At 59.2% G+C, this 26,249-nt stretch overlaps 3 protein-coding genes across 3 annotated transcripts; all 3 read left to right on the top strand.

Annotated features, from left to right (window-relative positions):
* Window positions 1–967: 967 nt before the first annotated feature.
* SEMA6B (semaphorin 6B) lies at window positions 968–12,494 on the top strand. Its single transcript, XM_075535615.1, has 16 exons — window positions 968–1,105; window positions 1,263–1,386; window positions 2,273–2,333; window positions 2,446–2,508; window positions 2,838–2,939; window positions 3,408–3,498; window positions 4,048–4,167; window positions 4,576–4,664; window positions 5,978–6,195; window positions 7,805–7,936; window positions 8,152–8,301; window positions 8,898–9,080; window positions 9,158–9,304; window positions 10,013–10,090; window positions 10,269–10,327; window positions 10,593–12,494. Exons 1-16 carry the CDS (start codon window positions 985–987, stop codon window positions 11,513–11,515), a joined length of 2,661 nt encoding a protein of 886 aa, XP_075391730.1. The 5' UTR covers window positions 968–984; the 3' UTR covers window positions 11,516–12,494.
* A 1,014-nt stretch (window positions 12,495–13,508) lies between these two features.
* Window positions 13,509–15,585, top strand: LRG1 (leucine rich alpha-2-glycoprotein 1). The gene is made up of 2 exons (XM_075539857.1): window positions 13,509–13,537; window positions 14,580–15,585. Exons 1-2 carry the CDS (start codon window positions 13,509–13,511, stop codon window positions 15,583–15,585), a joined length of 1,035 nt encoding a protein of 344 aa, XP_075395972.1.
* A 2,925-nt stretch (window positions 15,586–18,510) lies between these two features.
* PLIN5 (perilipin 5) lies at window positions 18,511–26,249 on the top strand. Its single transcript, XM_075535604.1, has 7 exons — window positions 18,511–18,570; window positions 19,715–19,910; window positions 21,334–21,416; window positions 22,077–22,248; window positions 23,755–23,954; window positions 25,381–25,497; window positions 25,707–26,249. The coding sequence occupies exons 1-7, from the start codon at window positions 18,511–18,513 to the stop codon at window positions 26,247–26,249; spliced, it is 1,371 nt and encodes a 456-aa protein (XP_075391719.1).

The raw sequence follows: 26,249 nt of genomic DNA, 5'->3' as shown, positions 1-26,249 counted from the left end.
CACGGCTAATCCTCAGACTGTGCATCAACATCCTGTAACTTATCTCATTTACCACTCACCTTCAAGTCTGAAGAAAATCATTAACTCCTTAAGCTCCACAGACAGCACAGTCCCACCGACATGACACTTAGCCTCAACTCCTACCTCATGTCAGAATGAAGAATAGCCAATTTCAAACTGGCTTGAAACCTGATGGTGTTCTTGGCTCAGGGTATCTATCTATAGCAAACTTGGGAAGTCACACTAAAACAAAAAAAATCAAGTAAGGGGTGTAGGTATTATAAAACATCGTTTTCACAGTACAGTAAAATGTAAAATAAATAGCTTACCAAAGTCCAACCATATGATGGTGTTTTAGCCGATTAAAAATTTTTCAATGCCTGGTTAACTGTGACTCAGTAGCAAATAACTTCATGTAAGATCTGTTTTTGTTTCTTTTAAAGTTTGCCTAGCATCTCAAAATGTTTACAGTATATAACTTTTTTTTTCAGAATACAACTTTTAAAATGTCAAAATATGCTTGTTATACATATTGCACTTTCCTGCTAGACTTGGCTAGAGTCATCCCTGACAGGACACCAAAACTATTGAATAAAATATACTTTTAAATCGATAGGTACTTGATTATTTTCCCTGAAATCATCAACATCAATCAACATCATTACCAAAATCTGCCAGGATTTTGTAAGATTTTATTCCTTAAATACAGCTTTAAAGTTAGCTTAAGGACGGAAAGAAGCCCTCAGATGTTTGACTTTTATGGTCCTTGTTCTGGTCCTTCAATGACCAAACAGAATTTAAAGGCGGTTATTGCCCTTGCTACTATTGTAATCTTGAACTGTTACTTCAAGTCCAAGGGCTTCAGGTCCCGGCCACCGCGGACCGCGCGCCGTCTACCGGCGGCAGGCGGGACTGCAGGGTGCGCCTCTCACCTCCGCCCGCCCGCTCGCTGCAGGAGTCTCCTCTCGCCCTGCCGCCCTCGCCATGCGGACCCCGCGAGCGCCCCCTCCCCGCCCGGCCCTGCTGCTCCTGCTGCTGCTCCTGGAGGGTTTCCATTGCCTCTTCCCAGAGGAGCCGCCGCCGCTGCACGTGGCTCCCCGTGACTGTGAGTGGGGCAGGTGGGGAGGGAGTCTCATGGGAGGGTCTTGGCCCCACTTGGGTCCGCGCTATCCCCCTGGGCAGTCCCCAGTCGAGGCATGATCGAGGGTCACCCACGTGAGGACACTGCTCTTCACCTTGTCCTGGCTCACCCCGTCTCGCAGACCTGAGCCACTACCCCGTGTTCGTGGGCCGCGGGCCCGGGCGCTCAAACCCCGCCGAGAGCCTGGAGGACCTGAACATCCAGCGCATCCTGCGAGTCAACAGGACACTCTTTATTGGGGACAGGTATGGGTGCATCAAGCAGCATGGGCGGGGGCGGTCTTAAGGAATAGCCCCAGACTGCGGGGAAGGGCTGTGTGTGGGGGGGGAGGGGATGCTTTTCACCTTGGGGTGAGGTTGTGTCCCTGGGGTTGGACTTTGTGGGGTGCTCAAAGTCAGGTGTGGTTGGGGGCTGGAGTCTCTCTAAGGTGTCCCGGTGGGTCAAAAGTCTCAGGGTGCTTGTCTACACCCCAGGACCTGCAGAAGGGCAGAGTGTGGTCAGCAATCAACTCTGAACAAACCTGGGGGGAATGCCGAGGATGGTCAGGGAGGGCTTCTCGGAGGAGGTGACAGCTGACACCTGAAAAAGGAGCTAGCAGGCATGAGGGAGGACACTGCAGGCAGCGGGCACAGCCTATGCAAAGGTCCTGGGGCAGGGGCAGGGGCAGGCCACGCAAGGTGGAGGAACAGTGTGGAGGGCCGGGGGCTGAAGCTGCAGTAATCCAGGGGGAGAGAGGAAGGGAGCTGCAGAGAAGGGAGGGCGCAGTTGTGCAGGACTCTGGGGACCGCGGGGAGGACTCTGGCTTTGACCTGAGGGCCATGGGCGGAGGAGGGCTGGGCCCTTCCTCGAGTGCTCGCTGGCGCCCTGCGGTTGCTGCCGGGGAGAACAGACTGAGAGGGAGGGTGGAACCCGGGAGTGGGCGGAGCCTCGTGCGCTGGCCCAGGTGGGCAAGGATGAGACTGATGGAGGCAGAGGTGGGCGGAGGGGATGATAGCTGATTCTGGACAGACTTAGAAGGGGGAAACTTGCCAGCCGGATTAGAGCTGCCCCCACCCCCACCCCCGTGGAGTGCGTCTGCAAAGGTGGCAGACGTCCTGCCTCCCAGTCTCACGAACCACGCTCCTCCCACAGGGACAACCTGTACCGGGTGGAGCTGGAGCCCCCCACGTCCACGGAGCTGCGCTACCAGCGGGTGAGGAGGAGGCACAAGTGGGTGGGGAGGACGGCCGACACTGCGGCCCTGCCCGCGGGGGTCCTAGGGCAATCGGTGACCCTGCACCCCTTACCGGCCCCTCTGCCCTCAGAAGCTGACCTGGCCCTCCAACCCCAGTGACATCAACGTGTGCCGAATGAAGGGCAAGGCGGAGGTGAGTGGCCAGCCAGTCCCAGGCCTTCTCTTCGCAGTGGCTACGCGTGTGACCTGGCCACGCCCCCAAATGGTGGCCTTGCTGTAACTGTCCAGCTGAAAGAAAACGTTTCCAGTCTTGTCTCTGCCCTGATCCAGCCAAGTCTTATTAGTAGCTAGGGGCATAACCACGCCCCCATCGTGCCCACCCTCACCCACACCATGCCCACACCCCTGATCACTTCCCAGAACAGCCCAGTTCTGCTCTGGCACCGCCCTCGGCTCTAGCCACACCGAATCACAGTCCGGGCCACACCCACACGTGTCCCCTCCCTGCCCCTCCCACCCCAGGGCGAGTGTCGAAACTTCGTCAAGGTGCTGCTGCTGCGAGACGAATCCACGCTCTTCATGTGCGGGTCCAACGCCTTCAACCCCGTGTGCGCCAACTACAGCGTGAGTGTCAGCCCTTAGATGCCCAGCCCGCTCCAGGTCCAGCCCCCAGCCCCTGTCACCTCCTACGGAGGCCTTCCGGAATTCACCTGCCTACGACCCTCACCCAGAGCCATAGCCGGGTTAGCAGGGCAGGGGGCAGTAATTGAACTGACCCAAGGTTTCCCCACAGTACCTCGGGTAGCCTCAGCTGTACGGGCCCTGATGGCGCAGCTGTTAAAGTGTTCAACGACGACTCAAATTCTCCAGAAGAGGCAGCATAGGAAGCCCTCCAGGGCCATTCTACTCTCATAGGAGGGGGATTCATGGGCTCAGGCCCATTTTACATATGAGGAAACTGAGGCCCTGGGAGGTTGAGACTAAGCTTCCACAGCAGCCACTGGCAGGGCCAGGACTTCCCCTGGAGTCGGGGGAGTTATGGCTGGTGGGCCTGGTCAAGAGATTGTCACTCAGACCTGGCCCCCTCTGCAGATCGACACGCTACAGCCCCTTGGGGACAACATCAGCGGCATGGCCCGCTGCCCGTATGACCCCAAACATGCCAACATTGCCCTCTTCTCTGGTGAGTGTCCCCCCAGCCCTGACCGACCATCCAGTGGGGCCCCAGGGCCTGGCAGTTTCCACTCCTGGAGGGGGTCATCTAGAGGGTGGCTGGGTGCCCGTCTTGCCAGCTGTGAAATGGGCAGAATTTGAGCCTAGGATGAAAGTCCAGTCAAGGTAGGGCTCAGCCAGGGATGAGGGTCAGGGGTCAGGGCTCAGCCCCCGGTCAGGCTTCTACCTAGAGTTAAGGCTCAGTCCAGGGTCAGGACTCTACCTGGAGCCAGAGGCTCCACCTGGGGTCAAAGCTTAGCCTGGGTACAAAGGGCCGGTCCAGGGTCAGAGATCACCCTAGGGTCAGGTCTCAACCTGGGATTCGGGCTCAGCCCAAGGTCAGGCTTCAACCTAGAGTTAATGCTCAATCCAGGGTTAGAGCCCAACCTGGAGTTAGGGGTCAGCCCAGAATCAGGGCTCAGGGCTCAGCTTGGGGCCAAGAATCTCAGCTCATGCCAGCGCTCAGCCTGGGTAGCTTCCTCTCAAGCCTCCAGCCCTGGACCTCTCTCATTCTCTCCAGATGGGATGCTCTTTACAGCCACCGTCACTGACTTCCTCGCCATCGATGCCGTCATCTACCGCAGCCTAGGGGACCGGCCCACCCTGCGCACCGTGAAACACGACTCCAAGTGGTTCAGAGGTGGGCAGTGAGGGCCAACCTGGCAAGGCTGACACTTGTCAACACCTCCACCCCCCACCAGAATAAGAGTCATACAAGGGAACTCAAGATAAAGCTAGAGGAATGATCTATCTTAGTCCTAAAGGAGTAGCCAAAATGAAGCTTGACGAGGAGTCTGTGGTGCTCAAAGCCTCAACACATGGCAGGGGGGAGGGGGGGTGTAAGGGGACAGATTGTCACTGTCCTCACCCACCTCCTTAGACAAACAACACACGGGGAGTCCATTGTATCTCTCCTCAATACTCAGCCTAGGGAAAAAAATAATAATCAGCCTAGGTCCCCCCTTCACGGTAAGAGTGGCTGTCCAGGCAGATCTATTCTCAGCCTATAATGTTGAGGACTGGACTTTGACCCCTTCCCCTCCTGCAGAGCCCTACTTTGTCCATGCGGTGGAGTGGGGCAACCATGTCTACTTCTTCTTCCGGGAGATCGCCATGGAGTTTAACTACCTAGAGAAGGTAAGAACATCCCTCCCCCCACCCACCCCCACTTACATACCCCCCGGAGGCCCATGACGTGGGGCCCAGGTTCTAATTGGAGGAATGGCATGGCTGTGGGAGGCAGAGGAGGATACCTGGAGATCCACCGGGAGTCAGGGGTGCTGCACTTCATCTCAGGACCCTGCCCTCTGTCCAGAACCTGGCCTCCAAGGTTGGAAGACATTTAGGGAGCCACTTTGGCGTATACAACCCTGGGCGAGGGACATAGATCTGAAGTCAGATGGGCTCCCAGGGCCCATCTGTGACTGTTTACATGTTCACTCACCCATCTGCCTCCAAGCCTTCATGTGCCCGTCCATCCACCATTGAGCCTTGTATGTTTGCTTCAGCCCGCTCTGGTGCCATTGATACATCTACCCACCTTCCCACCCACCAACTTGGCATCCTCCCTCCCTCCGCCCACCCATCCTTTTACCCATTTTCCCATCTCTCACTCCTTCACCCACCTGCCCAGTCTACCTTCTATCCATCAGTCCAATAACCCACCCATCCATCTACCCAACAATCCATCCTCTGTCCAACCACTCATCCATGCACCCCCATAACCAACCATCTGCCTACCTGCTCTCCCACCTAACTATCCATCTATCCTGCTCCTCTGTTCTGCCATACACCCATGCCCTCCACCCATTCACCTACCCGCCCAGTAAACCAACCAACCATTCATCCATCCATCATCCATCCAACCATTAATCCACCATCCACTCGCCCAATCAATGTCTACATACTCTCCCATATCCATCCATCCATCCATCCATCCATCTACCTACTCATCCATCCATCCTCCCATCTGCCCACCACTTAGCCATCTACTATTAATCAATCCCTCCCTCCCTCTATGTATCTGCCTCTCGATCTAGCCCTCCCTCTCCCTCTTTATCTAACCCAAGCAGCTAGACAGGAGACTCTGAGCCCAGACTCTGCCATTTGCACCAGTGTGACCTCAATCCAGCCACTTCCCTTTCTCTGTGCCTCAGTTTACCATCTGTACAAGGGGGCTGTCCCAGGCCCTCCCCAAGAGATTTCAGGCGGGGACTGTAAGAGATGGTGACAGAGACAACCCTGTGGCATAGTTTAGTAGGATCCGTAATGATGGTCCCTGTAGCTGCTGTCACGGTGGCCACCCCCAGTGTTTCAGACAGGAGCAGTGTCAGGCAGGGCGCCTCAGTGAGCTGGGGTCAGACTCCTCCCCACCTCCCTCACTCCCCGTGGGTCTGGTTGTCGGCAGCGAGCCCTGCCTAACTGGCCCTGCCTGTCCACTCTCATGCCAGGTGGTGGTGTCACGTGTGGCCCGGGTGTGCAAGAATGATGTGGGGGGCTCCCCTCGGGTGCTGGAGAAGCAGTGGACATCCTTCCTGAAGGCGCGCCTCAATTGCTCGGTGCCAGGGGACTCCCACTTCTACTTCAACATGCTCCAGGCCGTCACAGGCGTGGTCAGTCTAGGGGGCCGGCCCATGGTCCTCGCCGTCTTCTCCACCCCCAGCAACAGGTGAGCGGGTGTGCTGGGAGCAGCGGGGGGCTGGGCGGGGGGGGGGGAGGATCATGGGGTCGTAAGAGTCCACATTCTCCTCGTCCCTTTTTAAATGTGTGGTTATTGAGAATGTAGACAGCCGAGCGAGCGGGCGCCTCTTCAGCAGCATCTCTGCATGAGATTCTGGGACTCTGATTTCTTTCGGGTCAGGCCCTGCCCTCCCCTGCATGATGCGCCTCCCTGGTGAGCTCACGCCCACTGCCCCGCCTCTCAAGCTTCCGGGCTAACCCTCTGAGGTGCTGTTGTTCATCTGACCTTGTGCACACATGTTCGTTCCTTAGTAGTTAACCATCCCCGGTTCTCACTGTCAAGTCGATTCAGACACAGCCCTTTGAGTTTCCCAGACGGATCACCGCCCAGCGTAACCACGAGGCCACCTTAGACTCATGTTTGGCTGTAAGAATGTAGGGGATCATCCTAGGCTCAGATTCTGGCCCCTTTGTCAGCGCTTCCTCCAGCCTTCTCGACCTCTGCGCTGCAGGGGAGTTTGAGATGTTGTTCCGCAGACATACCACCATCACCACCACCCTCCCCCCATTTTGATTGGGGCTCTTCTGCAGAACCACCGATCAAGGCGTCCGGCCTGGTGGCTGGGCACCATCCAGTTCCTCTGGTCTCGTGGAAAGAAGGCGTCTAAAGCCGTGGTCCTCATCCTCAAACTCGGCCACGACCCTGTAATAGAGTTCCTCATGTGGTGGCGACCCCCCCCCACCATAAAACTATTTTCATGGCCACTTCTTAACTGTAATTTTGCTACTGTTACAAATTGGGTGACCCCTGCAAAAGGGTCATTTAACCCCCAAAGGGGTCGTGACCCACAGGTTGAGAACCGCTGGTCTCTTCTGATTCCCTACTCTCCTCCCGTCTTGACCTATCCTTAGGTCCGAGGCTGGGCAAGGTGGGGCCCTGAGAGGAGGCCCCAGCCCTGGGCAGGGGTGGGATGAAGGCAGACCTTGCTAAGCCTCCAAGGCCCTTTGAGCAGACTGGAGGGGAGGGGGGGATGGAGGACTTCCTGGAGGTGGGGACACCGGGACTAGGCTTCAATGGGTGTGAGATGGAGAGAAGGGGAAAGTGTCCCAAGGTCGGGGGAACCCCATTTGGAGAGGAGCCGTGGCCTGGAGTGAGCTGAGTCACAGAACAGAGTCGGGGTGACTGTGGAGAGGAGTGATGTGGGCAGGGAGTTGATGAACCAGATCAAGCAAGACCTGGGAGGGTCAGGGGGGTGCAGGGGGGCACCTGGACTTTATCCAGAGAGCCCTGGGGAGTCACGGAAGAGCACAGAGCAGGGGCAGACCAAGGGCAGAGGTGTGTTTTGAGCAGGCCTCCTGAGAAACTGGTTGAAATGGGCGAGGTGCTAGCCAGAGGGGTCAGGGGTGGCTGTGGAGGGCCCAAATTTGGCTCCGTGTAGGAAATGTGCTAGGGGGCACGGCTGGATTTGGGAGCGGCTCGACAGGGAGCGAGAACATGGCCGGCCTTCAGGCCAGGGGTCCTGCCTACAACGGCCCTGAGCAGTAACCCCACCCCGTGGCTCACCACAGCCTCTCCTCTGACCCCCCCCTCCCCCCAGCATCCCAGGCTCGGCTGTCTGTGCCTTTGATATGGCTCAGATGGCTGCCGTGTTCGAAGGCCGCTTCCGGGAACAGAAGTCACCTGAGTCCATCTGGACAGCTGTGCCTGAAGATCAAGTGCCGAGGCCCCGGTGAGGACCCCTCAGCCCTCCATAGCACCTAGGCCAGGTCCCCAGAACCCAGGTCTCTGTTCCCAAGCCGGGACGTGCCCATTACATAGACAGGGCAAATGGAACCCTTAGCTAGGATTGCAGCCACCACCCCCTCCTGAAGTGAACTTGAGGAGCGCTGGGCGTGGCTGTGTACTAAGATCCTGAGGCCGCCCTGACGCCCCCTCGTCCCCCAGGCCCGGGTGCTGTGCCACTCCTGGCACCCCGTACAATGCTTCCAGCGCCTTTCCCGACGAGATCCTCAACTTCGTCAAGACGCACCCCCTCATGGATGAGGCCGTGCCCTCACTGGGCCAGGCTCCCTGGATCGTGCGCACGCTGACGCGGTCAGTGCCCGGGCTCGCCTGCTCGGGGCGGGGCCTAGAGGGGTGGGCGGGGCGCCGAGGGATGTGGCACAGGGCGTGGCTGAAGTGCCCCACCAGGCAAGCAAGCAGGCGGGCTTGCGGAGTGGGGCGCACCCAGAGAGATGAAGACAGAGACACGGGGGCGGGGGGGGGGGGCAAATAGCCTCAAGACACAAACATGTCATTGAGCTGAGAAAAGACAGTCATACCAGGAGAAAAAAATAAGGGGGCGGGACACACACACACACACACACACACGGACAGCAAGCAGCGACAGCAATGTTGAAGACCAAGTAGCAATAGCAGCGGAGAGACAGACCCAGGCAGTGAGACATGTGGGAGAGGCCATGAGAGTCAGAGAGACACCCAGAGAAATCAGAGACCCCTATTGGGTCTGGTCTGCTCTAGGCTGTGCGCGAAGGCAGGCCTTGGAGAATCCCCTGCACCTGGTGTGTGATCACATGCATATCTGTTGCTATTGTACATGTCGGCCCACACTGCTGCCTATACAGCCTGGCCTGGGGACCACTGGGGACTCTGAGGCTAGCCTGACCTTGCCCTCACCCTGCGGCCCCCAGGCACCAGCTGACTCGGGTGGCTGTGGATGTGAGTGCCGGCCCCTGGGGCAACCAGACTGTGGTCTTCCTGGGATCGGAGGCAGGCACTGTGTTCAAGTTCCTGGTCCAGCCCAACACCAGCAGCCCGGAGACAACCGGCCCGAGTGTATTCCTGGAAGAGTTTGAGACCTACCGGCCTGACAGGTGGGGCTGGGCAGCAGGAGGCAGCTTGGAAGATGGGGACCCTCCCATCCCCAGACTCACCACCCTGTTACCCCCAGGTGTGAACAGTCGGGCGGAGGCAAGATGGGGAGGCGGCTACTGAGCTTGGAGCTGGACGCAGCCTCGGGCGGCCTGCTGGCTGCCTTCCCACGTTGTGTGGTGAGGGTGCCGGTGGCCCGTTGCCAACAGCACTCAGGCTGCATGAAGTAAGTGTCCCCAGCTCCAGCTGTGGGGTGGGCAGGATGAGTGGTGGGGGCGACAGCACTGTGTCCTGTCAGGCAGCAGTCGGGCGAGCTGGAGGAACAGCAAAGTGGCCCCTGTGGTTGGGAAGTGAATGAGGGTGGTGGGGAGGGAGGAGGGGGGACAGGGAGTACAGGACCTTGTAGACTGCGGGAACACTGCTTTTTTACCCACAGGAGGTGGGCACCCTGGAGGGCTGTGAGCTGAGGGTCAGCCCTGACTTAGGGGCTCACGGTCGCCCTCTGGCTGCTGCTCAGAGAATGGACTCGGGATGCTGCCCGCAATTCTGGGCAGCTGGCCGTGTTTCCTATCTCCAAAACCAGAGGGAAGGGCAGATGCATAAACAGCCTGGGGCCCTCCTGCGTGTAGTCAGTGTGGGCCTGGGCACTGGAACGCTTGTCCCCACTCCCCACCTGTTCTAACTGCAACGATGACCTGCCCCGGGGTCTGCTGGAGGTGTGTGGAATTGCCACACCCGTGTCCTCCCAGCTGCTCCAGTAAACCTTCCTGAGCCTCCGTGTTCTTGTCTGGTAAATGGGCCCGAGGAGCCTGCACCCGGGAGATTTGTCATGAGGACTGAGACCACTGGTATTGAGGAAGGGGCGAGGGACAGGGCCCAGTGCTCCTGGGCGCTCTTAGGGACCCCTATTACCTAACCACGACCCCCTCTCCAGGAACTGCATTGGCAGCCAGGACCCCTACTGCGGGTGGGCCCCGGATGGCTCCTGCTTCTTCCTCAGCCCTGGCACCAGGTACTTGGGAAGCAAGGGATGTGTCTACCCCTAACTTGGACCCCTGCTTTCTCCCAGGACCCCAAAACCTGTGGGGTGGGGTGGAGGGCCTCTCTGCTGACTATGGCCTCACAGGACCCCTAGGTCTGTGAAGGGGTGAAGGGAATCTCTGCTAAGTACGGCCCCTTCCCTTCAATAGAGCCACCTTTGAGCAGGATGTCACAGGGGCCAGCACCTCAGGCTTAGGAGACTGTACAGGTAAGGACCCCACCCCTGCTCTGGTGGGGGGGGAGGCTTGGGGACCCTTGGTGGGATTGGCCTCCATCTGGACTCTATAGTGGGCGGAGTGGTCCTACTTCAGGGTAAGGACATAGGAAGACAGACTGACTGACCTTAGGCCAGCAGACAGACAAGCTTGGTCAGGGGCAGATGACAGACAGACCCCAGGGGTAGGGCGATGCCACAGACAGCCTATGAAGGGGAGACAGGCAAGTGTCAGCGCCTGACTGCCCGCTCCCACCAGGGCTGCTGCGGGCCAGCCTCTCGGAGGAGCGCGCTGGGCTGGTATCAGTGAACCTGCTGGTGACCTCGTCGGTGGCGGCCTTTGTGGTGGGCGCCGTGGTGTCTGGTTTCAGCGTGGGCTGGTTCGTGGGCCTCCGGGAGCGGCGGGAGCTGGCCCGGCGCAAGGACAAGGAGGCCATCCTGGCGCATGGCGGCGGCGAGGCCGTGCTGAGCGTCAGTCGGCTGGGCGAGCGCCGGGGTCCTGGCACGGGAGGCCGCGGCTCGGGAGGCACCGGGGGACCCCCGGAGGCCCTGCTGGCCCCGCTGATGCAGAACGGCTGGGCCAAGGCCACACTGCTGCAGGGCGGGCCCCACGACCTCGACTCGGGGCTGCTGCCCACGCCCGAGCAGACGCCGCTACCGCAGAAGCGCCTGCCCACGCCGCACCCGCACCCGCACGCCCTGGCGCCCCGCGCCTGGGACCACGGCCACGCCCTGCTGTCCGCCTCCACCTCCACCTCCTCCTCGCTGCTGCTGCTGGCGCCGGCACGGGGCGCCCCGGAGCAGCCCCCCGGCGGCGAGCCCGGCCCGGAGCCCCGCCTGTACGCCGTCCGGCCCGGCCGCAGCTCCCACGGCGACTTCCCGCCCACGCCCCACGCCAGCCCGGACCGCCGGCGCGTGGTGTCGGCACCCACGGGCCCCTTGGACCCAGGCTCAGTCGCCGACGGCCTTCCTCGGCCCTGGAGCCCCCCGCCGACGGGCAGCCTCCGGAGGCCGGGCCCCCACGGGCCCCCCGCCGCCGCCCTGCGCCGCACGCACACTTTCAACAGCGGCGAAGGCCGGCCCGGCGACCGTCCCCGCGGCCGCCACCCGCGGCCGAGCACGGACCTGGGGCACCTCCTCCCCTATGGGGGCACAGACAGGACTGCGCCCCCCGTGCCCTAGGGCGCAACCCGGGACGCCTCGGTGGTACCAGCCACAGGACCTAGGCGCCAGACAGCGGAAGGCCAGGCGCGGCCAGCTCCACGTGGGTGCTCGAGACCCCGCCCAGGGCGTGCCCTCTGCCACCCGAAGCACAACGAGCCCCGCCCCTCTCCCGCTCACCCCTGGCCGGAGACGGGGGCGGAGGGGTGGGGGCAGGCGGGGCTGGAGGCATTTGCTCGGACTGAGGTTGACCTGACGCGTAGGTTTTCTTTTCTTTTTACAAGTTTGGTTTCTTTGGCGTTTTCTAACCAATTGCACAACTCCGTTCTCTGGGGCGCGGCTGCGGTGAGAGGTGGGTTCCTGGGGGGAGGGGTCAGAACCGCCCACCCAAGCGGCCTCCCCCACTAAGGTCCCTCCCATGCCCAGGCGACCCCCCTCCCCCCGTGTGTGTGGGTGTGTTTGCGTGTGAGCATGCTGTGCCCGTGTGCAAGGGGCCAGGGAAGGAGGGGAGGCGTGTGTGGACGCGTGCCCAGGAGGCGGCTGCTGGCGTGTGCAAGGGGGCGGGCCCACGTGTGTAGTGCGTGTGTGCGTGTGTGTGTCCGCGTGTGAGCATGGCGGCAGCCCCAGTGGCCTGGGCGTTGGCTGAGCCAACGCAGGGCCTTCCAGAAGGCCAGGGGCCTTCGGGGGACCTCCAGGGTGCCGGTCGGGAGTTTGTACCCCAGCGCTGTGGAAGAAATGGGGGCATATAAAGGGTTCCGGTTGGGGGATGGGCCGGGCCTGCCCAGAATTTAACGTTGGCCCAGTTGTCTAAAGGGCTTGGAGGTCTGGGGGAGGGCATGGAGGCGGGCAGGTGCCCCTGTAAATATGGCCCAAGGGTGGTCAGAGGTCCCGAGCCACCCATCCCTTTGTGACCTCCCCCTCTTGACCTCCAGCTGACCATGCATGCCACGTGGCCAGCAAAGTTCTGGACCCGCTCTGGAGTTTGCGTCCCCCACGCCCCTCCCCATCAATAAAACTCTGTTTACAACCACCGGCCCCCATGCCTCTGGCTGTGCTCTCTGTGCCCTGGGATGAGGACCTGCACATTGGTGTGACCTGGCCATTAGGAAACTCATGGGTAGGTCACAAAAGAATACACTTATCGTCATGGCCAAACACAAGTCTTGGGTGTGGTGGGGGTCAAAGTAGCACATCACACATGAATGTTTTAAATCCAAGAAAGAAAGCACTATAGAGCGAAACTTGTCAGGCATAGCCAACGCAGCTTTCAGAGGAAAATTCATAGCCCCCCAAGTGCATTTTTAGGAATTGAGAAAAATTGAAAATCAGTATCACCCCAACCTCAGATGAAAATGCAGAAGTAGCCCTCAGAGATTGAACTCAACTTCACACACAGGGAAATGAACCAAGAAATTCAGTCCCTTGTGCCAAAAGTCACAGCAAAACGAGTGCATGGTATGGCTGGCATGTGGAACCAGCTTTATTTCCTCCCTAACCCATTTCAGAAACCTTGGAGGCATGACTCATTTTTTAACTCTTCTCTTTTTTTCCCCCATTTAAAATAGCCACACACACCTATAACAACAGACTGTGGACACAGACAAGTTGTTCTTTTTAGTGAGCTTCCCGGTATTTCAAGTTTATTGCAAAGTGTGCCTCTTGCTCACAGGGATGCCCCATCCCCCAGGGATGGCCCCAAGCAAGCCTGACCATTGAATTCTGAGCTGGGAAAAGGGGGACCTCATCTCCAGAGACTCTTGGGTGCCCCCCAACAGCAGGGAAGAAGAGAAAGGGAAGGACTGGATATAAATGGTAGAGACAGAGTGTACAGTCCCCCTTCCTCGTTCTCACCATGCCAGGAAGCAATTTCACAACCGGGGCCCTCCCCTTCCTGTGCCTGGCTCAAGGTCAATGCTGAGCAGGAACTGGATGGGGGTAGGGATTGCCCCATAGCTGCAACCAGGCAGGTAGGTATAAAGCCAACGGAAGCCAGAAGGACAAGAGAAGGGTCACCATGTCCCGGAGCCGAGATCAAGACCAGAGGTAGGTCCCCACCCCACCCAGGTGGCCAGGCCTGGAGATACAGGGGCACTCTGTTGAATCAACGGAAGTCACAGAGGCAGGGGCAGCCCTGCAGGTGCTGCTGGCCCAGGGAAACCATGCCTGGAGAGACCAGGCAGCTCAGGAAAAACAGTAGCTCCTCCAGAGATGGATCCAGACTCAGGCATCCTAACTCTAAGAGGTTAAGGCTAGAGAGAAAGAATATCTCAGAGCCGGGAACTAAGAGCTCTGCTTAGGGAAGGCAGAGAAGCCTCTGTGATGAAGGTTGGGCATGGGAGCTGGGGTTTTGCCAGATGAGTAGGAGTTTGCAGACTCGGCCTTCCAAATAAGGACACAGGAAACCAGTGGGTGCAGAAGAAACTAGCAAGATGGGCTGCAAGTAATGAAGAGTGGGCTGAGTTGGCTAGAGGAAAGGATAGTATGTTGGAATGAGGCTCAGAAACTTGGGTTTTGTAGATGGAGGAGGCACTAAGATGAGGGAAAAGATAAAAGCTGAGAAGAGGGCTGCTCTACTGGTCTCAGAGCTGGTGGTGGAGATGGGAAAGGTAGTGGCAAGAGTCTGGGTATGTCTTCAGTCTGCTCTGCTTGTTGCAAGGAGCCCTGGTAGCATAGTGGGTTAGGTGTTCGGCTTGCTCACCCCAAGGTCAGCAGTTTGAAAGCACTAACTGCCTTTCAAGAAGAGAAAGATGAGGCTTTCTACTCCCATGGAGAGTGACAATCTCAGGAAGCCACAGGAGCAGCTCTGCTCTGTCATGCAGGGTTGCTATGAGTTGGAATCGACACCGTGGCTTGAGTTTGATTTCTTTGGAGTGCTGGTAGTGCCGTGAGTTAAGTGTTGGATGGTGAATGGCCAGGTCGGCTGTTCAAACCCACCTGTCCCTTCAAGGGAGAAAGATGAGGCTGTCTGCTTCCGTAAAAATGTACAGCCTCAGAGGCCCCACGTAGGGTTGCTAATGACTTTGAACCGCCCCAAAGGCAGTGGGTCTTGTGTTCACTGTGGCTTATTAATAATCACTGCCCGCAGCCCAGGGGGCCTTGTCCCCCATCTTTCCAGTGCCCTGTGTCTGCTGTTGCTGCTAGCAGCTGTGACCCCGACTCTCAAGGCCTGCGTGGTGAGACATTCTGTAAACGGCAGCTCTGTCGCCTGCCACCCTCCCGCCCAACCTCCCAGCCACTTCCCTGCAGACACCCTCTTCCTGGCCGTGGAGTTCTTCAACCTGACCCAGCTGCCGGCCGACACCCTCCAGAACATCTCCCGCCTGCAGGAATTGCATCTGTCCAGCAATCGGCTGGAGATGCTGGCGGCCGACTTTCTGCTGCCGGTGCCCCAGCTGCAAGTGCTGGATTTAACTGGGAACGCCCTGGCCGGGCTGCCCCCTGGCCTCTTCCGGGCTTCCTGCGTCCTCCACACCCTGGTGCTCAAGGAGAACCAGCTGAGGGACCTGAAAGCCGAGTGGCTGAGTGGCCTGAAGGCCCTGGCGTATCTGGACTTGTCTGGAAATCGCCTCAGGACGCTGCCCCCGAGGCTGCTGGCCAACTTCACGGCCCTGCTAATCCTGGACCTCAGTCACAACCAGCTGGAGTCCCTGCCTGATGACCTGCTGCAGGGCCCGCTCCGCCTGGAACGGCTGCATTTAGAGGGCAACCGGCTGAAGGCGCTGCACAAGGAGCTGCTTGCGCCCCAGCCAGGCCTGCACTACTTGTTCATGCAAAACAACAGCCTGGCCATGGTGGCCGCCGGCGCCTTTGAGGGCCTGCGGGAGCTGGACATGTTGGATTTGTCTGACAACTTGCTGAGCAGCGTGCCGGCCGGGCTCTGGGCATCCCTGGGGCGGCCGGGCCGGGCCATGAAAGAAGGCTTCGACATCTCCCAGAACCCCTGGGTCTGCGACCAGAACCTGGACGACCTCTACTACTGGCTGGTGGCCAATAATGACACAATGTTTTCCAGGAAGGACACACTCTGTGCTGGGCCAGAAGCCCTAAAGGGGCGCCTGCTTCTGGAAGTGGCTCGGGGACAAGATGGGTAGGACACCCCACTTAGCCAGGAGCCCCATCTTCTAGGTGTTAGATGCATTATTCCTTCCGTTGCCTCAGCCCCTGGGGATGGGCATTTCTCGAAAGACATCTTGAGTTTTCTGGTCCCCTCAGCTCCAGCTGGTTTTATACCCTCTCATATTCTCCCTCTCTGCTTCCTCCAGCTCCTGGTCTTGGCCTCCACCCCCCTCCCCAGCCACCTCCTGGCCCTGCTGTGGGGGTGTCTGTCTTGCTCTGTCTTCTCCAGACTGGGGGGCAGGGTCCCCTGAGTGCAGGTCTTGGGGCTGCGTCCCCTCATCCCCAGCATCGCTCAGCTTGAGGCCAGATTGGAAGAGTCAAATAAAAAAAACATGCAAAAAAATTAATGAAGCCATGATCATTGTGTTTCCAGAATCTTCCATCAGCTCCCCAGGTCTCCAGGGAGGAGGAGGGAACAAGAGAGGAGATCTGAGCCTTGGGGTTCAGGACATGAGCTTCCCCCATTTGATGGCAACTGGGGGTCTGATGGCTCTTGTCTCCTCCTCCCCCTACCCAATCCCCGGGCTGAACTAGAAACAAAACTCCGACCAGTGTCCAGGTGTTCATATACAGAGGGCTCTCTGCCAGAGCCTGTGTCCGTCCCTGAGAAGGGTGAAATCAAACTAGACAGCTTCACAGCTCCCCACAATTCGTCCTCCCACCCAGGACAAGAGGGGACAGGTCGCTGGGGAGGAAGGGCAGGGCAGGGCTGGCCCAAGCCACCTGCCAATTCCACGTTGGGAATGTGTGGAGGCCAAGTCAGAGGTGGGGGATCCTGGGCTATTGGGGAGGATTTCCGGTGGCACAGTGATTGGGTTAACCGCTCCTCGGGAGAAAAATGAGGCAGCGTGTCCCTGTACAGATGTCCAGCCTCAAGCACCCTACAGAGCACTGCTACTCTGTCCTACGGGGTCACTGTGCATGGGAAACGCACTGGGCAGTTTGGAATATCTGGCCCTGGGCAGCAGAGTTGTGGTGGCCACTCTGCAGAGGGCCAGAAGGAGGATGCTGGCCAGGTTGGTGGTCAGTCGGATGTCTCCCTCCTTGTGGGTCCTCAGTCAAGTCATCTAAGCTTTCTGAGCCTCTGTTTGCTAACCTGTATATTGGGGTCCCAGGGGATGGGCTTGCCTGGCTCTCGGTTTAGCTAAATCCAAAGTTCCCCCAACCTGTTGCCCTGAAGTTGAATCAGACTCCCCATTAGCCCTTGGGTGGGGCAAAGAGTTTGCAATGGACCACTAACTTAATCATTGGAGGGTCAAGCCTACCCCGAGCCCCGATTCCACCCGTTAGAAAGGCCTGACCAACGAGGCAGTTCTGCTGGATTATACATGGGGTCGCTGTGTCGGTTTAGCTAAATTCACTGTCATCAGCGGATTCCGACTCACAGAGCGACTCTAGTTCAGTGGTAAACAAACCCAAACTCATTGCCATCAGTTGATGCGGACTCATAGCGACCCTATAGGACACGATAGAACTGCCCCTGTGGGTTTCTGAGCCTGTGGCTCTCCGAGAGTAGAAAGTCTTTCTTTGGGTGTGGGGCTCAAAAAACACACCAAACTCACTGCCATTGGGGAATTGCCCAAGGTCACTTCAAGGAGGTGGCAGAAGCAGAAATCGGCCTCCATTGTCCCCGCAACCACGACAGGGCGGGTGGCAGGTGCCAAACCTGCAGGGAACAGATGCAGCCCGGGCCCCAGGTCTGCAGCCTCCCCACGTGGCGGAGGCGACAGGTGATCCATCTGGCGCGTTCCCAGAGAGCCGGAGCCCCGCCCCGAGCCCAGCTCCGCCCCAGGGCACGCCCCCAAACACTCCTTCCCCATTGGCCAGACCCAAGGAGGGCCCCGCCCCCCGAGCTCATAAGAGGTGGGTGCAAAGCGTGACAGAGGGGAGACTTGCAGCCGCCAGTGGGGTCCCGCGACGCCCCGGAGCGCTGAGACGGCGCGCCCAGGCGAAAGGCTGCGGGGGACCCCAGGCTGGTTCGTGGAGGGACCCTGGGCCTTTCTGAAAGCATCCCGAGGGGCGGGGCGGCGGGTGGCGGCAGCAGGTGTCTGAGACCCTTGGCCCAGTTGGCGGAGGTTCAGGACCTAGTTGGGCGGAGATCAGACCAGGGCTCTCGGAGGACGTGGGGAGGAGGGGGACTGGGCGGGGGCTGTAAGTGGGGGTATCATGAGGGGGCGGGTGGCCTCAGGCAGGGAGTGTGAAGCCTGAGGTCCTGCTCCCCACTCTGACCCTGGCCAGCTGAGTGACCTTGAGTCCAGCCAGGGTTCAGTGGATGACTCGGTTTCCCTGTTTGTCAAATGGACTGTTTCTTAGGATCCTGTAGGAAACTACCAGCCGCCCCCACCCCCATGCCGGGGGTGGGGGGGTGGAGACGGGGGAGACACGGGGGATACGGGGCTTTCTACTTCCTGAAGTTACAGCCTCAGAAACCCACAGGGGCAGTTCTACCCTGTCCTCTAAGGTCGCTGTGAGTCAGTATCAACTCAACAATGGCAGTAGGTTGTTGAGCGGCCTGCGGCTGCTGCTGTCCCAAAGCAGCAACAAAAGATGGCCACCACCTTCCCACCCCATTTTACTGAAAAAGAATACAGCTCAGAGAGGTTAGGGAACTTGGCCAAAGTCACACAGCAGGTATTGCCAAATTCAAACTCAGATGGCTCTGAACTGCTAGAATGCCACAGGGCCCACCTTGCCAGGGGCTCATGGGTAGGATGAGGAAACGGAGGCACAGAGAGAGAGTACAAGACTCACCTGAGCCACAGCGTCCACCCTTCAGACAGAGCTCAAGGTCTCGGCAGGGTCAGGGAGGGCTGGCAGCAGGGACAACCTCTCCCCCCCTGCCCCCACCCTCCCTCTGCCCTGCCCCCCTCCACCCCAGGGTGATCCTGTTTGTAGCAAATATGTCTGAAGAGGATGCGGCTCAGGCCCCGGGGCACGGACTGTCGGAGCAGGAGCAGCAGGTGAGAGGCTGTACCTCCTGTGGGGCAAGGGTCACAGAGTCGGGGACAATCTCTCCCCTGGGGGATGGGGTGTCAGTGCACAATGGGGGGAGGGCTCTCACCAAGAACTCTTATCTGATCTCTGCCCTCTCCCGCCTCTTGAGTCTCTGCCTGGATTTCTGGGCCCACCACTAAGGAAGCCTTAACAACAGCAACGGCAGTAACAGTAACAGCTTATCTCTGGCACGAGTGACCATCCCACACATGCCCCAAATGTCTGCGCTTTGAACCTCCACCACAGTCATGGGAAAGGAGTCCTGGTTAAGAGAGAGGCAGGCAGGCAGGCAGGCAGGCAGGCAGGCAGGGAGAGAGAGAGAGAGAGAGAGAGAGAGAGAGAGAGAGAGAGAGAGAGAGAGAGAGAGAGAGAACAATCTGCTTCTTTAAGATAGGGCCCTTCTTACCCTGTCCTGTAGGGTCACTGCTGCCAGTGCGTGGGGACCATCTTACGGTCATTAGGTCCCATGGAGTTGGTTCCAAGTCCGTGCACAACAGAACAAAACACCGTCCTCTCAGGTTGCTCCTGTGTCTGAGCCCATGGCTGCAGCCACCGTGTCCATCCATCTCCTTGGGGGGACTTCCTCTTTCTCGCCTCCCCTCTACCAAGCATGATGTCCTTCTCCAGGGACTGGCCTCTCCTGACCACACAAAGTACATGAGACAAAGTCTCGCCATCCTGGTCTCTAAGGAGCATTCTGGCTGTACGTCTTCCAAGACAGATGTGTTTGCTCTTTCGGCAGTCCTTGCACTTTCAATATTCTTCACCAGCCCGGCAGACAAGGAGCCCTGGTGGCATTGGTTAGGCATGGAGCTGCTAACTGCAAGGTCAGCAGTATGAATCTCCGAGCATTCCAAGAATCAAAGAAAGCGTCATGGTCTCTGAAACCAACAGGGGTAGAAACCCACCTAATGAGGGTTTAGAATAGACTTGATGGGGATGAGATATTTGAACGGTTAGGGCCAGGCCAGCCTGCACCCAGTTAGACATACCCTATACCCTGGGCCCAGCGGGTCCCCAGGAGCCCACCCCACCAGGAGGGGCAATGGATGCAGGTGTAGCAGAGCCCTCACCTCCCAGGGTCCTCACTGGCGCTGCCCCTTCCTGCAGAACGTGGTGCAGCGCGTAGCAGCCCTGCCCCTGGTCAGGACCACCTGCACGGCTGTCTCAGACATCTACAGCAAGGCCAAGGACAGGCACCCCCTGCTGGGCTCCGCCTGCCGCTTGGCTGAGCACTGCGTCTGTGGTCTGACCACCTGTGCCCTGGACCGTGCTCAGCCACTGCTCCACCATCTGCAGCCCCAGCGTGAGTCCCTCCCCACCCCACCCCCAGCCCCCACTGCCCTGTCCATCCCCATGACAGACACTCGGCTGGTTCTCTGGAGGTGACCCCTCTGTCTGCCTTTCCTACCTGCCTGTCCTTCCACCAGTCTGCCCCCACCCCATCCCAACCCCAGGCTGTATCCCTATCTCCCTAGTCTGTCCTCTGTCTCCAGACTGCCCCTCTATCTTCAGTTTGTCCCCCATCATTCATGAATCTGTCTCTCTGTCCTCACAGTCTGTCCCCAAATCCCCCTGACCTATACTCTGTTACCCCAGATTTTCCTCTGATCCCGTTTGTCTTCTCCTCATTCTGTCCCCTATATACTGTCTGTCCCTCTGTACCTGCAGTCCGTCCTCTGTCCTCCAAGTCTATCCCCTATCCCTCCAGTCTGCCCCTTATCTCCTAATGTGTGTTCTATCCCCCAGTCTTCCCTTTACCCCCCAGTCTACCCCTTATCCCACCAACGTGTACTCTATCGCCCCAGTCTGCCCCTTATCTCCCAGTCTGTCCCCTATCCCCCAATGTGTGCTCTATCCCCCCCAGTCTCTTCCCTACCCCCCAGTCTGCCCCTTATCCCCCCAGTATGTGCTCTATCCCCCCAGTCTGTCCCCTAGCCCCCCAGACTGTCCTCTATCTGCTCAGCCGGGCCCCTGTTCACCATCTGTCCCTCTATACCCTTTCTACTCACCCTGGCCCCTGTTCCTACAGCCTGATTGCCATTGTGTCCCTGTCTGACCACTGGCCGTCCCTCTTCCTTACCTGTTCAAACAGCCTGCTCCCTGCCCTGCTCCACAGACCTGTCCATAGACCCACCTCCCTCACCTGGCTTCCAGTGCAACCCCTAGGTCTCCTGGACCCACTATAGGACTTCAGCCTGGCAGGGTGGGCAGGCAGGCACAGAGACCAGGGGAGGGGTTACCTATGAGGGGCCCCATCCCAGGGCCCCACCCACCCACTTCTGGAGCAACTGCTGGTGACCTGGAGCCTGCCTGCTGGAGCGGCTGTGTTGGGTGGGCGAGGGAGTACCTTGGTGTGAGGAGGAGGGAGGGGAGATGGAGAGGGTGGGGCCCACACCCTCAGGTCCCCAGCCCTCCTGGGGTGCCTCTCACCTGCAGAGAACCCCAGGATCCCTCCTGTCTGTGTCTCTCCCTCCCTTTTGTCCCAGCCCCTCTCTTCCTTCACGGCAACAGGATGGCCGAGTCAGAATCCACTTGAAGGCAGTGAGTTTGGTCTGGTTTGCTCCTCCCTTAGGTCTGTCTGTCTCTTTCTCCCTGTCTCTCTGCCCTTCTGTCTCCTTCTCTGGGTCTCTCTCCACCTCCCTGTCTCATTCTCTCTGTCTCTCCCTTTCCCTGTCCCTTTCTCTCCCTGGGTCCCTGGCCCCCTCACCCTGCCCCTCCCTCTGCAGTGGCCACCGTGAATGACCTTGCCTGCCGGGGACTGGACAAGCTGGAGGAGAAGCTGCCATTTCTTCAGCAGCCCTCAGAGACGGTACCGATGGCAGTCCGGCTGAGGGACCCAGGGCTGGGCCAGTGGGTTAGACCAGGAGGACTAGAGAAACAGATTCATGGCCATTCACATGTGTATAAGAAAGAGCTTTACATACAAGAGCAATTGTACATTGAGAAAACATCCCAGCCCAGTCCATAATCCCAATATTAGCTCAACTGTCCGATACCAGTCTATAAAGTCCTCAAAACACATGCAATGACACCAAATGCAGAAAGATCACAGGCCAGTGGGTGGGAAGTCTTGTGGGTCCAGTGGCGGTGGAAAATATAGGAGTTCCCAGAATCCTCAGGGGAAGGCCATGCCCACACAGAGGCCTCAATGGCTATGACCTGATTGACAGCCGGACTCCGTCCCTTCACTCTGAATCCTCAGATTGACACCAGCTTATGTAACTATCACAGCCAGCAAGGAAGGGGAGGGGGGATGTAGGGGGAGGGGGAAGGGGTAGAGGTGGGGGTGGGGATGGAGGTTAACCATCCACTCTACGACCTTCTTCAATTCCTGACTCTTTTTCTTCAGAAGGGGCTCGTGCCATAGACGGGATACCAAGAGGAAGGGGACCCAGCCCCATAGGGGCACAAGGACAGGGGCAGGGGGTGGGAGACTTGCAGAGCCCAGATTGAAGGACCCTACCTCCAGGTGGTGACCTCAGCCAAGGGTGCGGTGGCCAGCAGCATGACGGGGATGGCGCAGCGGAGCCGCCGCTGGAGCGTGGAGCTGAAGCGCTCCGTGAGCCATGCCATGGACGTGGTACTGGGCAAGTCGGAGGACCTGGTGGATCACTTCCTGCCCATGACAGAGGATGAGCTTGGTGAGGTCCCCTGCCACGGATCCGAGAGGCCCGGGACTCACCCAGGGCCACACAGCACACCAGCAGGAGATAGGGACTAAAGCCCGGGCCCTGCTCCCCATCCACTTCCAGCCCCCCTCACACACACACACACACATGCGCGCACACGCGCCGCCAGGAACCAGACCAGCCTGGCGCCCAGGGCCTTGCACAATTCAGGTCTCAGACTGGTGGTCACCAGACTGCATTATTTGGCCCAAGCAGTGTCTTGCGGGAGCCCTAGTGAGGCGCTTGGCAGCCCCCCTAAAAGGCTGGAGGTCCAAACCCACCCAGCAGCTCCGAGGAAGAAAGGCCTGGTAACCCCCCCACCACCACCACCAAGATGACAATCTGGGAAAAAAAAAACAGAAAATAGAAAATTTTCAAACGACAATTTGGGAATCCCTCTGAGGCAGGTCTCCTGTGTCATGTGAGGTCACCGTGAATCAAAAGTGGATTTGAGGGCATAGCAATGCAGGGGGCCCCGTGGCACAGTGGTTACGCAGGGGGCTGCTAACCACAAGGTCGGTGGTTCGACACCACCTGCCACCCCAAAGGGAAAAAGCTGAGGCTTTCCACTCCCCATAAAGAGATTCTGTCTCAGAAACCCAGTTTGACCCTGTCCTCTGGGGTCACGGGGTCAGCATCCACGGGACGGCAGTGAGTCTGGGTCTTTGCAGTGGGTTCTGCGGCAGGGGGACTACCTGCCAGGTCAGCAGCTGGAACCTACCAGCCACTCCAAAGGAGAAAGAGGAGGCTAGGCTGTCTGTTCCCATAGAGACTGAGCCTCAGAAGCCCACAGGGGCAGTTCCACCCTGTCCTCTGGGGTTGCTGTGAGTCAGAACCACTTGGTGGCAGTGAGGGATAGAGAGCCGGACAGACCAGAACATGCCGGCTTGTTCCCTGGGGGCCCAGCAGAGCAGCAGCGAGGCCTTGATCAACCGTGTGCTTGGCCCAGTTGCCAGGAGGCGACCCCCTGCGTGTCAGAGTTGAGCTGTGTGCTTGTTTGGTGGCTGGTTTCCCAGAAGTGGGTCGGCAGGTCTTTCTTCTGAGGTATCTCTGGGCAGGCCCAAACCTGCAGGCTTTCGGTGAGCTGTGAGCAGGCCGACCGACCACCTGCACCCCCCAGGGGCGCCAGCACGTTGGGCCCTTGCGCTCTCGGCCGCTGGTCCCTCCTCACAGTCATTGCTGTCTTTGAGTCCGTGGGTGCAGCCCCCACGTCAGTCCACCTCCTGGGGGACCTCCTCTTTCTGAAGGTGCAGTCGGCCTCAGACTCAGCATGATTCAACTCTCTCTTTCTGCCTCAGTTTCCCTCATCTCTAAGATGGGTCTCCGACGGGTGCCCATGTCATACAGTGGGGAGGGGCGAGAGAGGAGTTGGTATCTGTGAATGAAAATGGCCAAATTGGGAGCCCACGGGCTGGTCCATCCTGGAGGTAGATGTGCCACGCTGACCACCCCCTCTCTCCCGTCCCCCCGACCCGGCAGCGGCACTGGCAGCCGAGGCCGAGAGCCCAGAAGTGGCCTCCGTAGAGGAACAGAGGCGGCAGCAAGGGTACTTTGTGCGCCTGGGGTCCCTGTCGGCACGAATCCGTCACCTAGCCTACGAGCATTCTCTGGGGAAACTGAGGCAGAACAAACACCGTGCCCAGGACACGCTGGCCGAGCTGCAACATACCCTGGAGCTGGTGAGAGCCCCCTCCCGCCCCACGGTGCAGGCCAAGGAGCCATCAGCCTGCATGGAGCACCAGCTGACCACCTGGTCCCATGTGCACGGTCAGGCCTGTGCCTGGGGCTCATGGCTGGGCTTCCAGGAGGACAGGATGGCCCATCAGCCACTTCCATGGAATCCATTCTGACTCATAGCCACCCCTGAGGACGGGGTAGAACTGGCACTGCGGGTTTCGGAGGCTGTAACTCTTCACCTCACAGTGGGCAGACCAACACCGAACACACAGTGCTCTCAGGACTAGGATTTATTGGTAGTTAAAGGGAATGACAAGGAGAAAGCCCCTCTGCCTTCAAACCTCCCCATCCTCCAAGCCCCAGCCCCCACCTTCTCCATCTGTCCCGCCCACTTGCCCACCTGGAAAGCCCTCGCTCAGGGTTCCCTCCACTTCCTTTCTTCCCCACCCACGTCAGTAATACTGTCCACTCCGCTACCAGATTTTACCCAGAATCCACCTACAACCCCTCTTCCCATTTCAGTCCACCATCTTCACCTAGACCAGTGCCTTCCCACTGCCCTGTTCCTAGGCTCCTGGTCCCCTCCAGCTGTTCTCGTGGCCACTGGAGGGGGCCCGTGAGCACCTGAGGGGGCCTCCTCAGCTCTCAATGTTCAAGGCCCCCACCTTCCTCAGATGGAAACCAAGAGTCCTCCCTTTGACCCACAGGGTCCTGCACACCCTGCCCTGCCCTCTTCCTCCTCATCCTCTCTCCCCCTCTCCCTCTGGTCCAGCCACATGGGCCTCCTCCCTGTTCCTCCACCTTGCCAAGCCTGGTCCTCTGCCTGTAATACATTCTTTCCCTTCTCCATGTCCTCATGCACTGCAGCCCCCACCCAGACTGGTGGGACCCTGCCTCAGTCATTGAACAACATGCATTGAGTCCGGTGGACCAGGCCCTGCGCCCCACCGCACTTCCTGCCACGGCACACAGTACGGGCATTCAGAGATCTGGCTCCTACACCGCCACATGCCACTGAGCCCCAGACCACATCTGTGTGTCCACAGTGCCCGTCTTTCACAGAAGGGGTTCAGACACCTTCCATTCGAACTCATTTCACTGATGGGGGATCAGCCCTGAGCATGGGAGTCAGGACCATGGTGGGGACACCAGATCCTTTGTGGGGCCAAAGGAGGGAAATGAAGAGTCCTTGGAAGAGCAGGCGTGGAGTTGGCTTGGAGTGAGCCGGCAGGGGATGGAGATGGAGTATGTGCCCAGCAGAGAGACACCCCCATCCCCTCAAAGCACAAAGTCCAGTCAGTGAGACTGAGTTTGGGGGAACCACAGGCTGTGAAGGCTGCAGAGAGGAGGCACCCACTGAACGCCAGGCCCAGGGAGGTCTCCGTCACCACCTTCAGTCCTTACAGCTGTCCCTGTCCTGTCCCTCAGATCAACTCCATGCAGGGTGGGGCCACCCCTGCCATCCCTGCCCAGCCCAGAAAAGTGCACCAGCTGTGGGGGGACTGGAACCAGTGTGCCCCGAAGGACGGCTGTTACCAGAGTCAGGTAAATACCCTACCAACACTCCTATCCCGGGTGGACTTGGGGAACCCAGGTGACAGCCTCATTGGGGAAACTGAGTCAGGCCTGGGGTCCTATTGGGTGCATGTCCCCTGGGGATACATGAAGCACACGATGATGTGGTTGGTTGTCTATTTGGGGAAACGGAGGCAGGACTCTGTTTCACCGCCACCCCACCCCGCCCCCCTCCCCAGCAGGCTGAGCTGGAGACGCTGTCCCTGTCACGCCACCTGACCTGGGAGCTCCAGGGGACAGTGGAGGCCCTGCAGACCAGCGTGCGGGGCCTGCCCCCCAGCGCCCAGGAGAAGGTGGCCGAGGTGCGGCGCAGCGTGGACGCCTTACAGGCTGCCTTCGCCGACGCCCGCTGCTTCAGGGACGTGCCCGCGGCCGCGCTGGCAGAGGGCCGGGGCCAAGTGGCGCGGGCTCACGCCTGCGTGGACGAGCTGCTGGAGCTGGTGCTGCAGGCTGTGCCGCTGCCCTGGCTGGTGGGGCCCTTTGCGCCCGTCCTGGTGGAGCGGCCCGAGCCCCTGCCCGACTTGGAGGCCCTGGTCGACGAGGTGGTTGGGGGCGTGGACCCCCGCTGGGCGCATCTGGATTGGCCGGCCCAGCAGAGAGCCTGGCAGGCCCAGCACGCTGACGCTGACGGCGCGGAGCCCCCGGCGGCCGTCCTCGCAGAGAAGCCGGAGCCCTCCAGCCCTGCGGGCCAGCACACGCTCATGCCGGAGCTGGACTTCTGA

Source organism: Tenrec ecaudatus, chromosome 1 (genome assembly GCF_050624435.1).
Source record: "Tenrec ecaudatus isolate mTenEca1 chromosome 1, mTenEca1.hap1, whole genome shotgun sequence".
In the NCBI taxonomy this organism is placed as follows: Eukaryota; Metazoa; Chordata; class Mammalia; order Afrosoricida; family Tenrecidae; genus Tenrec; species Tenrec ecaudatus.
The sequence above is the reverse complement of the archived record's forward strand: the minus strand, read 5'-3'. Positions and strand labels throughout refer to the sequence as shown.

Excerpts from the sequence above, each read along its gene's own strand:
- LRG1 (XM_075539857.1), top strand. The coding sequence starts at position 13,509 with ATGTCCCGGAGCCGAGATCAAGACCAGAG. Across the intron at positions 13,538-14,579 it reads AGCCGAGATCAAGACCAGAG|CCCAGGGGGCCTTGTCCCCC; the intron begins GTAGGTCCCCAC and ends CACTGCCCGCAG.
- SEMA6B (XM_075535615.1), top strand. The coding sequence starts at position 985 with ATGCGGACCCCGCGAGCGCCCCCTCCCCGCCCGGCCCTGCTGCTCCTG. Across the intron at positions 7,937-8,151 it reads GATCAAGTGCCGAGGCCCCG|GCCCGGGTGCTGTGCCACTC; the intron begins GTGAGGACCCCT and ends CTCGTCCCCCAG. Across the intron at positions 8,302-8,897 it reads ATCGTGCGCACGCTGACGCG|GCACCAGCTGACTCGGGTGG; the intron begins GTCAGTGCCCGG and ends TGCGGCCCCCAG.
- PLIN5 (XM_075535604.1), top strand. The coding sequence starts at position 18,511 with ATGTCTGAAGAGGATGCGGCTCAGGCCCCGGGGCACGGACTGTCGGAG. Across the intron at positions 21,417-22,076 it reads TTCAGCAGCCCTCAGAGACG|GTGGTGACCTCAGCCAAGGG; the intron begins GTACCGATGGCA and ends CCCTACCTCCAG. Across the intron at positions 22,249-23,754 it reads CATGACAGAGGATGAGCTTG|CGGCACTGGCAGCCGAGGCC; the intron begins GTGAGGTCCCCT and ends CCGACCCGGCAG.